Source organism: Rattus rattus, chromosome 6, assembly GCF_011064425.1.
Source record: "Rattus rattus isolate New Zealand chromosome 6, Rrattus_CSIRO_v1, whole genome shotgun sequence".
Classification (NCBI taxonomy): Eukaryota; Metazoa; Chordata; class Mammalia; order Rodentia; family Muridae; genus Rattus; species Rattus rattus.
In genome coordinates this window covers 99,313,203-99,327,304 of record NC_046159.1, presented here as the reverse complement: position 1 = coordinate 99,327,304, position 14,102 = coordinate 99,313,203, and the positions used below count along the sequence as shown (strand labels likewise).

Genomic DNA, 14,102 nt, shown 5'->3' with positions numbered 1-14,102 from the left:
CACTGGTTACTTTAGAGCCTGTGTCAGGAGTCTGTCTGTCACGGTTGTAAACACCGATGTTCTCACCTACCTCTGTAGCTTGGGAGTCAGTTCCAACTCTGCTTGGTGTACCTGCACCCTTACTGGTGTTGGCATGGACGAGCCTCTCAGTAAGTGCTGACAGGAAGTGATCCCGAACTGAAGGGGGCTGCTGAGCACTGGTTAGCCTCTCATCCAGACTGTTATAGAATTAACCCAGCTTTGTATCACGCTTCTTGGCAGTTTTGCTGTCATGTCTTTGAAACCTTAACAGCACTAAGGACCTGAATGAAGTTTAACCACAGATGATATAGTTCCTCTCCTGGTACTCAAGCCCTTTCCATACTACTTTCCATTTCAGAGTTTATTCATACTCTTAAGGGCGGAAATGAAGATCTTTTTGTGGTGCTGGAAATCAAACCTATGGTCATGCTAGGCAGGCTCTCCCAATGAGCTATACCCATTGCAAGGGTCTTTAAATACCTTTGGTTTTCCTTCCCTAGAGAATTTGGGTATATTTATTTAATTTTATTGTGAATTTATTAGTAATTTACCAATAAAGAGTATATAAACTCAATATTTTATACCTTTTTTTGTTCTAAATGTTGTACCAGCCATCCATAGTCAGCCTACAGCTTTCGAGAAGTCTGTTGCTTTGTTTAGTGTTTGAAATTCCTCAGTCTGTCTGTTCCATGCTCCCCCAGCCCCTGCTCCCCAGCCCAGCCTATGTATTTGTTCTTTGCTTTGAGAATTTAGGTTATGTTGCACTCTAAGAAGTTCTAAGAAGTTCAGAATCCATGCTCGGTGCTATGGACTCTTGCTTTCTAATGTGTCCTGCGTACATGAACAGCCTTTATACTGACAGTGCAGTTTGTTTGAAGGAAGGAGTAGTTCCTTAGCTTTACCCCATCCTTATCCAGGAACAGAGAAGTTGCTGTCCTCCCTATCTGCCTACTTTTTCTGCCACTTGGATCATTGGTCAACATATTAGACCTTTCTGTGGTTATATGTTGAATCTGGTAGAACAGTGTTCTGTTTTGAGCAACTCTCAGGTCTTTTTCTCAGCAAAGCAGCTTTTATAATCCTAAACATTGTGAAAGGTTATATGTATTCCTGAGTGAAATTTAAACCAGGTGGAAGTGGAAAAATCTCATGAACAAGAACCAACCGGAAGTCAAACCAATCCAGAGTGTAGGCTGCAGAAGTAGAGTAGTGCATCCTGCAGGATCGTCTCTAGGAGCTGAAGACTGCCTGCCCTCCCTGTCTCTGAAAGCCTGAGAGGTGGGGGCAGCAGCACTTCACTCAGGCTTGCTCCTCTGTCTTCCTTGGGATTTCGGCCGATTCCACGCCAGTCAGATTGCTGGAGCCTAGTCCTGTGCAGCCCCATCTGAGACACAGACTGTAGAAACTAACAGCACTAAGAGACTCTCGGGATTTGTAATTCAAGGTTGCCGTCTTAAAACTTCTGTTTTTTATATGGTTATATTGGGGCCTAAATTTGCAGAAAACTGCCCTGCAAGTTTGTTGTGGGTTTTTATTCCATATTAAGTGGAAAGATGACTACATAGAAAAGTAGGAGAAAACATGTCAAACAGTATGTGTGGTGATATCCAATTTTTTAAAAATTATTTCTCAAAAGTAAGGAGGATATATATGCTTTAAAAGGCTGAAAGAGAAGTGGCAAATGCTATGATTGTCTATAGGGGTAATGTGTGTTGATCCTTACTTTATACTTCTCATGCGTGCTTTTAACAACAGAGTATGTATCTTAAGATGGGGGGAGCTCTTTGTTGAACCAAAGAGCGTTACTCCTGCTCCTCCTGTGGCCAGTGCTCCTTCATATACTGAGTGATGAGGAAAGCCTTCCGTACATGTACATACCCCCAGTCATGTGCCTGATGCACCTTATGCTTGTGTACTTTGTCTTCACTCACCGGTTAATAGCATGTGCATGTCACTGAAGGCTTCCCTTTAAAGAGGGGCCGTTATGAGACCCCGTGTTCACTTCCAGTACAGTTCTGACTGGATGGTTAACTCATACAACCCCGAACCCCAAACACATTGCCTCTGAGGCTGTTCAGGGAGATCGGTTATTGTTGCTCGTCAGGTAATATAAGCTAAGCTTAATAGCCGAGTAAGAAAATCATTAAGACATTTTCCCTTGTTCCTAAAGAGACCATTTAATTCTTAAAATTAGTTTCTCCTCTCCTCAGATTATCCCTTTGCACCTACTTAGCTCGGCCTAGCACATTGTGCCGTGTTCGTTATTCATTGGCATGGAAATACTGGCATGGAAATGAGAGCCGGATCATTTTTCTTACTTTCTTTCAGGATTTGCATTATATGCTGTGAAGACTAGTGGGGGTAACAGCAAGACAGATTATTAGCAAAGGAACAGTGCTCTCAGGTTAGTAAGTTACAGGGAAACAACAGACAGTGACCACGATGGTAGTGAAGACTGAGCCTTCTTACTCCATTGGATGAGTCAGATACTGTGGGAAACACATTTTATTATTGTCTCATGTTTTCCAAGAAGACAGTGAAATATGAAATTCAGAAACAGAAAAGTTAAAGCAGTGTCCAAGCCATTCAGTAGGACATTGAACTCAGGTATGTGAACTTTTAGCTTTCTTCCATCAACACTCATACTCCAGTGGCCTGCTGTAGCTCTAGCCACCCACTGTTAAACTGGAACGTCACGTAGGGCGTATGCGTCCTAGAATACTAGAAATAAATACTAGGTTTCAGTTAGGGAAGACTCACAAGTGAAGGGAATACTCGGCCTTTTGTTCTCTCTTGGTGATCCTGTAGGAAAACAAGCCACAGTCCCTCTACTGGCGTCTCCTGACAATCCAGCTTTGCTCTTGTCAGGCAAGTGTCTCCTTACAGGTCAGAGTAATTTCAGTGTGTCCGCTGTTTTCACTGTTGACCTACCAAGTACTGAAATTGTCAGGAGTGCTCGGGAATTCTTCAGGTTCACTGCCTGGCACCAGTGGAATTGAGGTTTGTTCTCATATCTCAGTTTTCCTCTTTGTCCCCTCAGCTCCATATAGTATAATAGTTGGTAACTTCTGTGGTTATTGAAGCATGATTTTTTTTGATTTTTAAAAAAATTTCAATTATTTGCTTGCCATGTTTTAGACCACAGGGTCTTATTTTGCTATAAGAATCCATATCAACTTTCTCTGCCTTGTGTATTGTTTTAAAAGGAAGAACACAAGGCGGTCTCTAGTGATAATTGTCAAAGGTAAGGCTGTGCAGTAAAATCACTCAGATCCGCTTACCAGCCCTCGGTGGTTCTTTTTTCTTGAGTAAAACAAGAATAGCTATACCTACCTCATAGGCTTACTTTGAAAAACTCTAAATATTACAATATTTGTGACTTACAATTATAACTGAAAACTGTACAGAAGATCTTGGCTACTACTGTAGCCATTTTAAATAAGGCTTGTTATTCAACTACTTAGGAAGTCTCATGTGGGACTTGTGGGTGGTTTATTATTTGACTTTATTGTTACTAACTTCAGTGAATAACTGACACTTACTCCACATTGGTGGTATGGTATGGTTGATTTAATCTTTCTTGTCTACCTACAATTGGGATTTTATACTTCAGGTAGTGGGGCACCTGCTGTACATAATGTAGCAATACATACCTAGGCCCTTTAACAAAACCCATGTGTTAAAGGAACTCAGGATGAGGGCCAACAAGGAAGGAAAGCAGAAGATGATGTACTTAACTGTGGTTTGATGTGAGAGTAGTTCAAGAGAGGTAGCACATAAGCCATTGTTACCAGAGGAAATAGCAAGTACCGATGCTTTTGAACAGTGGAAGGTAAGACAAGAAAGTAGGTTTGGGCTAGACTTTAGAGGACTTTGGAAACTTGCGGAGAACTTCAGCCATGTGGATCTTCTAAAGGCTTGAAAACAAGTATGTTAAAGATGTTCTTTAGAGAGAGCACAACAAAAGTGGAGTGATGGGTAAGAACTGGGACAGCTTTAGGAGCAGTAAAGAAACACCAGCAGAGTACTTAGAAGTGTTGATAGGATGCAGATAAGGAATGACTTGAGAGGCATTTGGAATTCAGGTGGACTCAACACATACTGTACTCTAGTTTTCAGTCAGATCCTGTGTTTGCTGTAGCTTACAACTATCCAAGGAAAGGGGTGGGGGATAGCTCAGGGGGTAAAGTGCTTGCTGTCCAGATGGCCAGAACCAATTAAAAAAAAAAAAAAAACCAGTACACTTGTACATGCATGTAATTTCAGTCTTAGGCATAGACAGGAGGATTTTGAGGCCTTGCTAGCCAATTGGTTAACTCTAGGTTCAGTGAGAGACTTTATTTCAAAAATTAAGGTAGAGAACAATAGAGAAACTAATGTGGACCTTGGGCTCTCCTTGAGTATACATGGGTATATGTGTACTAGCATGGGTACGTCACACATAAACACACGTGAAAAAGTCAAGAAAAACATACAGCTTCTTCCTGACATTTACTCCTGGCACAGTAAGTAGCTGTAAGAGAAAAAGCAGCCAGGTGTTTGGAGCTTCCTCCTGTCAGATGGGTAGTAGGCAGTGATGCTCCATTTCTGGATGTGGGAGCAGACTTCAGAGGTGAGCATCTATGGGAAGTCTATAGTTAGCCAAGCTAAGAACGTAGACATTAACCCTGGGAAGACAGGTTCTTTTCTGGGTCCACATGGCTCTGAGAATTCAAAGCTACTTAGAATGTAAAGCATAAACATGATTAATATACTACCTATTATCCATTATTTATATATTCACAGAACTTGTATTTGTTTGAAATAACAGGTACAACTCATACTGCAGTCCTGTTCTTTGTGGTTATGGATTGACAAAACGTTATGTGCAGAAGTCATTTGGTGAAGCTTTTAGGAGAGTTCTTAGATGAACTGTTTGGAAACATGCCCTTGTATTTCTCTGGACTCATCCCTTGACCTTTTCTCTTTTCTGTGATGGAAGCATGTTGGCTGAACCTCTAGGTGCCATCCAGGACACGGAGTAGTCTTCAGGGTGGAGGATGGAAGACGCTGAGCCTGTGATGACGTAGAACCGCCAGAGCACACCCAGACAGGCCGCTGCTGAATTCTTTGGGAGATCAAATAAACCTCTTGTGTTTGCGTGCAGTTAGATCTTTCTTACAGTTTCACACGCATCCACCTTATGTCCGTATATTGTCAAATCTCTGCTTTTTGGTTTTGGATATTTTTTGACTGTAAATTGAAGTAAGAAAGGCTTATCACTGATCCCACATTGTTTTCGATTCAGACTATTATAAACATGTGGAAGTAGTTGGACCATGAAAAATACACAAAACCTTAGCAGTCAGATTAAACAAGCTTTTTTTTTTTCCTCGATGGGGAGTATCTCTTAAGCACTAAAATTTCCTTAGGATCCCTAGTGAGGAACCTTAGCTCTCCTAAGGAAGTAGGTAGGTTGAGAATTGTCTTTATATTTCTCTTAGAGATGGCAGATTAGAAAACTGAGTTGGGAGGCTTTTCTAAGTATAAAGTTTTTTGTTTTTTGTGTTTTTTGTTTTTTGTTTTTTTTGTTTTTTTAAGGTAGGTAGGGATATTGACCTGCTCAGGCAACCAGAACAAAATACAGATTGGTAGTTTGGAGAGCAGACATTTTCTTTTACTTCAGAAGCTGGAAGGCTGAATCCCTATGATCTATTCTACAAAAGAATCTTCATGGCTGCTGTCTTGCTATACTCATTTGGCCTTTATCTTATATACTTGCAGTAGCAGAGCCCTACTGATCTCAAGTAACCTTAGTCTCTTCCTTAAAAAGCTCATCATCACGTACTTTTCTGTGTGGTATGTTACTAAGAACTATGGATTTAGAGGGCAGGGACATAATGCAACCCATAGCATTGGCAGGAAGAAAACAACCAGTTTAACATTTTAAAAATAGGAGCTAAAATGCAGGCAAACCACAGACAAAGGTTTACATTTTTCTTTTTTACCATGGGAAGCAGCTTTTGTTGGCCTGTTGTCTCCAGAACCCACAAAAGCTATGTGCTTTCAGTTATGCCCCATGCTTCCAAGATAACCTCCAGGGCTCTACTTGGAGAAGGGATACAAATTGCCTGTTTCAAGGACCAAGTCTTCTGTACAGATTAACTTAGAAACCTGAACAAAGGGTGTTTTAGTGGTGTATCAGTCTTGTTATTGTGGTTTATAAATGTTATATACCCAAAGGGAGTGTTAAACATTAAATTTTCCTTTCAAATAGAAAGATGAACACTGAACATATTAGCACTAAGACTAGCAAGTACTGTTCTAAGAATGTTAAGATTATGAAGAGAAAGTGATTCACAATGTTCTGATTGCTTTGAAAGTAAATATGGATGAGTTACAGGAAATTAAGCAATACTTGTGTCAAGTTCTAAATATCAAAAGTTGATTTTGAAAAGATGTCATTAAGAATATTAGAATACAAAAGTCTAATGAATGATCCCTGAAAAGCTTTATAAAACTTTATTGAAACATTAAAAACACCAGTTCATCATGTTTATTGGAAACATTGCCATCATTGTTATAGATGGAAAAATTTAAATAATTTTCTAGAAATCCTTTGAGGAGATGTAACAGACTGATTTTGAGATGCTTTGACAAGCAAATATGAGTGGGTTCTTGGAGAATGAACTAGGGGATGTGCTCTGCTGGTTAAGGCATTCGTGTGCGTGAGTGTGTGTGTTTACCATGAGAAAGTATACTATTGATGTGGATACAAAGCAAAGTAGTGACATATAATAGAGTCCAGAAATTGATTATGCTTATGTGGAGACAAATGGTATGTAGCAGTTTATTCAACCCATGATGCCAGAAAATTTTGTTACTCATTTGGTGATGGGGAGAAAAATTGAATATACTTTATGCAAAAAATAATCTTTGGCTATTGACTCCTATTTGCAAAATTCAAAATTATATTTTCAGGAGTTGAGGTTATGGAATTTTTAATAAAGGAACTGATTTTAAGACCAGTGACATTGAACTTGATGCTCATAAACTTCTTCCAGTGTGTTCGAATTCTGTCATTTCCTTGTTTCTGTCTGTAGAGAAACAAGACTTCTTACCTTTCTGGTAGTTCTACGCTTCCTTTAGGTACCAGTCACCTTTCTCTTCTGGTTGATTCCCAGCACTTTTCTGTAGTTATGTGATAAAATACCATGACAAAAGCATTGTCAGGATGAAAAGGTTTATTTGGGTATACAGTTCCAAAGGGAGCAGCAGGCCAGCCCATTGCACATTGTGGGAAGCAAAGAACAGAAAATGGGGCCAGCATAAAATCTCCAAGCCCATCCCTAGTAACAGTAATGCACTTCCTTTTGCCAGGTTCTACCTCCTAAGGTTTCCATAATGTTCCCAAACAATGCCACCAGCTGGCGATTTTGTTTTCAAACACATGAAATGGAGGGGAATGCTTTGCATTCAAGCCACAATGACACTCCCTTTGAAATTGAGTCTCAGTCTTCCATATTCTCTGTGACCCAAATATCTTCCTTGTCCATGACACTGGGCATTATTTGCATCTCAACAAAGAGCTGCTGAATTTAAGATCATAGAAGTGACAGCCTGTGCCTTCTGTAAAGAGCACAACCAGAGCAGATTCACAAAGCTGTTCTGTAGGACAGACTAAACCATGCAGAAGAGACGGGTAAAGTAACAAGAGGAGGCAGAGCTCAGAAAAAAACTGAAATTAACAAGGAGATGAGATTCATGAACAGAACAAGGATCAGGGAGGCCTAAATTCTAATATGTTGGGATTCACTGAAGGGATGTTTCTGGTTCTGACTGTCACCGAGTTTATTCTTGGAAATCTGGTGAACGGTTTCATTGTGTCAGTCAATGGCAGCCATTGGTTCAAGAGCAAGAAGATTTCTTTGTCTGACTTCATCATTACCAGCTTGGCCCTCTTCAGGATCTTTCTGCTGTGGATCATCTTTACTGATAGCCTCATAATAGTGTTCTCTTACCACACCCACGACTCAGGGATAAGGATGCAACTTATTGATGTTTTCTGGACATTTACAAACCACTTCAGTATTTGGCTTATCTCCTGTCTCAGTGTTTTCTACTGCCTGAAAATAGCCACTTTCTCCCACCCCTCATTCCTCTGGCTCAAATGGAGAGCTTCTAGAGTGGTTGTTGGGATGCTGTGGGGTGCACTGGTCTTATCCTGTGTCTGCACCATGTCTCTGATGAATGAATTTAAGATCTATTCTGCCCTCACTGGAAGCAGAGACACACAGAATATGACTGAATATATCAGATTGAAGAGACGTGAATATAATCTGATGCACGTTCTTGGGAATCTGTGGAAGATCCCTTCCTTAATCGTTTCCCTGATTGCCTACTTCCTGCTGCTTCTCTCTCTGGGGAAGCACACACAGCAGATGCAGCAATACAGTGTTGGCTCCAGAGATCAGAGTGCGGAGGCCCACAGACGAGCCATGAGGATCATCTTTTCCTTTCTCTTATTCTTCCTACTCTACTTTCTTTCCTTTGTAATTTTGTCATCCAGTCGTTTCCTACCAGAAACCAAGATTGCCAGGATAATTGGAGTAATAATTACAATGTCATACCTTGTGGGTGATTCATTAATTCTTATTTTAGGTAACAACAAGCTGAAGCAGACGTTTGTAGCCATGCTCCCATGTGAGTGTGGTCATCCAAAGCCTGGATCTAAGAGGTTCTTTGCTTCATAAACAGCCAAGGTTGTAGGATGGGGAACTCTTCAGCCTGGTTTAGATACGGAGTCTTTCTGACTTTCAGTGTATCAATCAATGCCATCAATAGGAGAGATGCTGCTTGCTTTCCTCCTGATCCTACCTGGCTTGGTGGTGAAAAGCTTCTTAGGACCTCTCTCCATTGAATCATTTGGACAGGTGCAACAGTCTCTGGGAAATGCCAGTGTAAGAACACTCACTATATAGACACGGAACTGTATTTTAATAACCATTAGTTTAAACAGAACCAGTCTGTGTATTAGTTTTATCTGACATTTTATGATGGAAAAAGCATTTTTTCCCTACAGATGTGGATTTGAATTTCAGTTGTTAACTTTCCATTTTTGTCTTTGGATGAATTTTTTGTGATTTTTTTCCTCATCAAGATATATTGATGTTTAATTAATATTATTTAAAGAGAAGAATAGACATCGATTTACTTATTGTCATTGAATACCTTTGTCAAGTCAATAAGAATGTCTAGATTTCTAATATGACTAAATAATTACCCTGGATTTTACATCCAAGTACTTTGATGCCTAAAGGGAAATATTGTAACCACAAATGATCTAAGCACAAAACCAGATTTATAAAGGAAACATGAAAGATTATGACACAAATCCTTTTCTCTGCTGTTCCCCCTTCATCATGACTCAAGAAAAACATGTCTCAAAGGAAGGGATTGTTCTGCTAACTTACTGGGTTAGCTTGAGTGAAACCATCTCATATGTGATGGGATGAAGGAGTGGCAGTGGCATGGTCAGAGTACAGTTGGAAAAACAAACTGGTTCAGATAGGCCATGGAGGGTAGGGAGGTGGAAAGAGTGAGGCTTGAGGAGCCCCATGATATTCTGTAATTTCTTTTTTGTAAATTTTTGTCCTGTTGTTATTTTTTAATTACATTTTTAAAATTAATCATTCCATTCATTTATATCTCAAATGATATCCCACTTCCTGGTTACCCCTCCCCATCCCAATCCACCCTCCTCCCTACCCTTTGCCTGTATGAAAGTGCTCCCTCACCCACCCACACTCTACCGCCCCACTGCTCCAGCATCCCCCTACATTGGGGTATTAAGCCTCCCCTGGACCAAGGGCTCTCCTCCCATTGCTGTCAGGCAAGGCCAGCCTCTGCTACATATGCATCTGGAACCTGGATCCCTCTAGGTACACTCCTTGGTTGGTGGTCTAGACTCTGGGAGAACTGGGTACTCAGGCCAGCCTGTGTTGTTCTTCTAAGGGGGTTGCAATCCCCCTCCTCTCCTCCGGTCCTTCTACCAGCTCCTTCACCAGGTTCCCTGAGCTCAGTCTGATGGTTGGCTCCAAGCATCCACATCTGCATTGGTCAGTTGCTGGCCAGACTTCCTCAGAACACGCCGTAATAGGTTCCTGTCGGCAAGCACCTCTTGACCACGGCAACAGTGTTGGGTTTGGTGTCTGCAGACATGATCCTCAGGTGGGGCAGTCCCTGGTTGGCCCTTCCTTCAGTCTCTTTTCCATTTTTTTCCCCTGTTCTTCCTTTAGATAGGAACATTTCTGGGTTAAAAACTTTGAGATGGGTGGGTGTCCCCATCCCTCGACCCGGGGCTGTGCCTATCTGCTGGAGGAGGTCTCTACAGGTTCTCTCTCCCCCTTCTTTGCATATTTAGTCTAAAGTCATTTCTGTTGGGTCCTCGGATCCTCTCGTTTCCCTGGTATCTGGGACCCTCTAGTGGCTATCCCCAGTTCCTCAACCCCCCCCTCCCCCTGCTACATATTTTTGTTCGATTTCCTGACCCTCTGTACCTCTCTCACATCTCCTCCAGATCCCGACTTCTTTCCCCCTCCCAGGTCCCCCTTCCCCTCCACCTCCCACAATCATCTTGTTATTCTGTGATTTTTATTAAGTAAAGCTGCCAAGAAACTGAAATAGTCTCAGGCTAGAGCACTCTGATTTGGGTTTGAAGTTCTTTGAGCCTACCACGACACCCACTAGTTTTTCTGCTCTTGGAGAACAGATTCCCAATTCATTTAAGCTTGTTTGTAATTAGGCATTTCTAAGAAAATAATACCAGGAGCGAAGAAATAGTAATTTAATCCTTGAAAGATTTGCATCTCAGTAAAAGCAGCTGCCTCTTAGAGCAGAAATGGCGTGCTTGCCACGCTGGAAAATAAAAAGGAGATCTCTTTCCAGGCTGCCTCCTGAGCCTGCTTACTTATTTCAGTTTGTTTTCATTGGCAGCAAACGGGGAAAGATGCTCTGGGAACTGTATGCATTTGTGTTTGCCGCCTCAGTTGTTTTTAATTTTGTAGGAGTCGTTGCAAATTTATTTATTATAGTGATAATTTCTAAGACCTGGGTCAAAAGTCACAAAATCTCCTCTTCGGATAAGATCCTGTTCAGCTTGGCCATCACTAGATTCCTGACCCTGGGGTTGTTTCTACTGAACACTGTCTACATTGCTACAAACACTGGAAGGTCAGTCTACTTTTCCACGTTTTTTCTCTTGTGTTGGAAGTTTCTGGACTCCAACAGTCTCTGGCTAGTGACCTTTCTGAACTGCTTGTATTGCGTGAAGATCACTCATTTCCAACATCCAGTGTTTCTTCTGTTGAAACGGACTGTCTCTATGAAGACCACCAGCCTGCTGCTGGCCTGCCTTCTGATTTCTGCCTTCACCACTCTCCTATATTTTGTGCTCACACAGATATCACGTTTTCCTGAACACATAACTGGGAGAAATGACACATTATTTGACATCAGTGACGGCATCTTGACGTTAGCGGCCTCTTTGATCCTGAGCTCACTTTTACAGTTTCTGCTCAATGTGACCTTTGCTTCTTTGCTAATACATTCCCTGAGAAGACATGTACAGAAGATGCAGAGAAACAGGAGCAGCTTTTGGAATCCCCAGACGGAGGCTCACGTGGGCGCCATGAGGCTGATGATCTGTTTCCTCGTGCTCTATATTCCATATTCAATCGCTGCCTTGCTCTATTTCCCTTCCTATATGAGAAAGAATCTGAGAGCCCAGGCTGCTTGCATGATCATTACTGCTGCTTACCCTCCAGGACATTCTGTCCTCCTTATTATCACACATCACAAACTGAAAGCTAAAGCAAAGAAGATGTGCTGTTTCTACAAATTGCGGGATTTCGTTAGTAACTGACAGCATCAGTTCATGGTTTGGTTGCATTAGAAACTTCTCAGTGATCTTAGGGCTTAATTTTGTGACCCTTTATCTGGCATCCTGACTCTGGGGTTGAGTGCTTATGTTTTGGTCAACACTGCACTTCTTAGCTAATATTTTAAAGGAAAGCACATTCCATAAGAAATTGTTTGAGGCGTTTGTGTATTTTTCATGGTTATCATATTCCTGGACAATGGAAATCACCGTACTGTTTCACTACAGCTGAAGTGTAGGGAGCTACATTGTGGTGTACTTGGTTAGCATGGATTAGAGAATTGGCTCTGAACTGAACAAGATATCGCCAGTAGCTGAATTGCCACTGAGAGGAGATTAGCTTAAGTGTGGCAAGATAGCACAGGAAGAAAAGAGGAGGGTTTCAGAGAAAAATAAAGGGCAAGTGTGTATTTTAGGCATGCCAGATAAAGGATCCTGATTTGCAAGCATCCATCAAGCAACCCTGGAGATGAATTTTCGCTTGATCTAGAAAGGGTCAGAGTTGATAGGTCATGGGTAAGGACTGATAGTAAACAGTCCAAATAAAATGGTAGAAACTCAAAGAATCTATCCTAATATCTAGAGAGGTAACCCTAGGACAAAAGCAAGTTCTATTCAAATAGTGAGAGTAACACTGTGTGAGTGAAGATTTACTCTGTGAAACAGAGTTCAGGGGAAAGGCCAAGAAGCATTGAACTGGTAGGGAGTGCTGGACTCGTGGGCTTATTTTTCTGGTTTCTACATTCCACAGCTGTCTAGAAGAATGCTGTTTTGGACAATCTGATGATGTGTGTTGAAAGTGGGAATTGGGCAATCATTATTTACAATTATATAGTTAAAATAAATTGCTTATGTAATATTTATACATTTCAAAATGAATAAACCTTCACAATGTCCAGATCACCTGGTGTTTTCTGTTCTACCATCTTTCCTGTGATATTTAGAAAATATTAATGGCATAACACCTAGAGGTATTCCTCATGTTAGAATGTTAATATTAGCAGATAAGGGGAGTGCTGAAAGTACTAAGTGAAATCTAAGCACTAAGTGACATAAGAACCGTGAGTGAGGGGCGAGCCCTTCATTAGTCCCTCAGGTTCATTTTCTCTTCTTTTTTGGGGTAATCAAATTGTAAGCTGTCCAGAATTTGTATGTTGGGGCTATATGGCCAATGCAGTATGAACGGAGAAAAGTTCTAGGGATGTCTGAATTAGTCATTCTCTTCCTTTCCAGTTCCCTTTTCTTCCTCTTTCCTTTGGCCCCTGGGTTAGAATATTCAGCTATTCTGAACCATGCATTTGAGGAGAACACTTGGGCATGGTGGAGTAACTATCTATCTTTGATTCAGTGGTATGGCTCATGACATGGGAGGTTTTGCCACACCACCTCTGAACTAAGTTTGTGCCTAAATTCCAGGATGTGTAATAAGAAACAAACATCTCTATAGTTTGCTTTTATTAAAACATGAGTTGCTTTATTCTGTTACTTTGATGAAGTAACTTATGCTTTATCAATAAATGTCTTTATGTATTTATGATAGAATGCTATATAATCAATTATAGTATTATAATAAAAACATATGATATCGGTTAAGTAAAATAAAACCAAAAGCACATATATGCTTCATACCAATTCTTATAAAAAGTTTGTACATCTGATGAAAAGCCTAAAAGGAAATATATAGACAGACCTAAACATACATACAGCAATTATTTTTATGTTGGAAGTTGACTCTTTTTTTAAAAAAAATGCTAGGCATTGAACCCAAAACATTGGTTATCCTGGCTAAATCACTGAACTACATCCCTAGATCATGTTGGAAGCTTTGAGTAATACTTTTGTATATTACCAACTTCCTATGATGAACATATACTTTCAAATATATGCAATACATACGATATATATACACTAAGTATATCAATGATCCATCTTTTTAAACAACAGACAATTCTTATGTGACTATCTAGTTTCTCCTCACTCAGGAAAAAAATTTACTAGTGTTTCTCTTGTTTTGTCTGATTATTATTTTTAATAGACAAACCCTTAAGTGTTTAATTTCTTACCATTTATAGTGCAAAAATACTTCTAGATTAAGTGGGCTTGATTGAGGTTACTATACAAATAGCTTCTAGAAAACATAGGAAGCTCCAGACAGCACTGACTT

General features: G+C 40.5%; 2 protein-coding genes across 2 annotated transcripts; both read left to right on the top strand.

Annotated features, from left to right (window-relative positions):
- The first annotated feature begins 7,772 nt into the window (after window positions 1–7,772).
- Tas2r3 (taste 2 receptor member 3) lies at window positions 7,773–9,057 on the top strand. The gene has a single exon (XM_032906679.1). The coding sequence runs from the start codon at window positions 7,803–7,805 to the stop codon at window positions 8,751–8,753; it is 951 nt and encodes a 316-aa protein (XP_032762570.1). The 5' UTR covers window positions 7,773–7,802; the 3' UTR covers window positions 8,754–9,057.
- A 1,951-nt stretch (window positions 9,058–11,008) lies between these two features.
- Tas2r4 (taste 2 receptor member 4) lies at window positions 11,009–12,067 on the top strand. Its single transcript, XM_032905217.1, has one exon. The coding sequence runs from the start codon at window positions 11,009–11,011 to the stop codon at window positions 11,921–11,923; it is 915 nt and encodes a 304-aa protein (XP_032761108.1). The 3' UTR covers window positions 11,924–12,067.
- Window positions 12,068–14,102: the final 2,035 nt, after the last annotated feature.

Bases quoted from the DNA above. Each gene is read 5' to 3' on its own strand.
- Tas2r4 (XM_032905217.1), top strand. From the start codon at position 11,009: ATGCTCTGGGAACTGTATGCATTTGTGTTTGCCGCCTCAGTTGTTTTT.
- Tas2r3 (XM_032906679.1), top strand. From the start codon at position 7,803: ATGTTGGGATTCACTGAAGGGATGTTTCTGGTTCTGACTGTCACCGAG.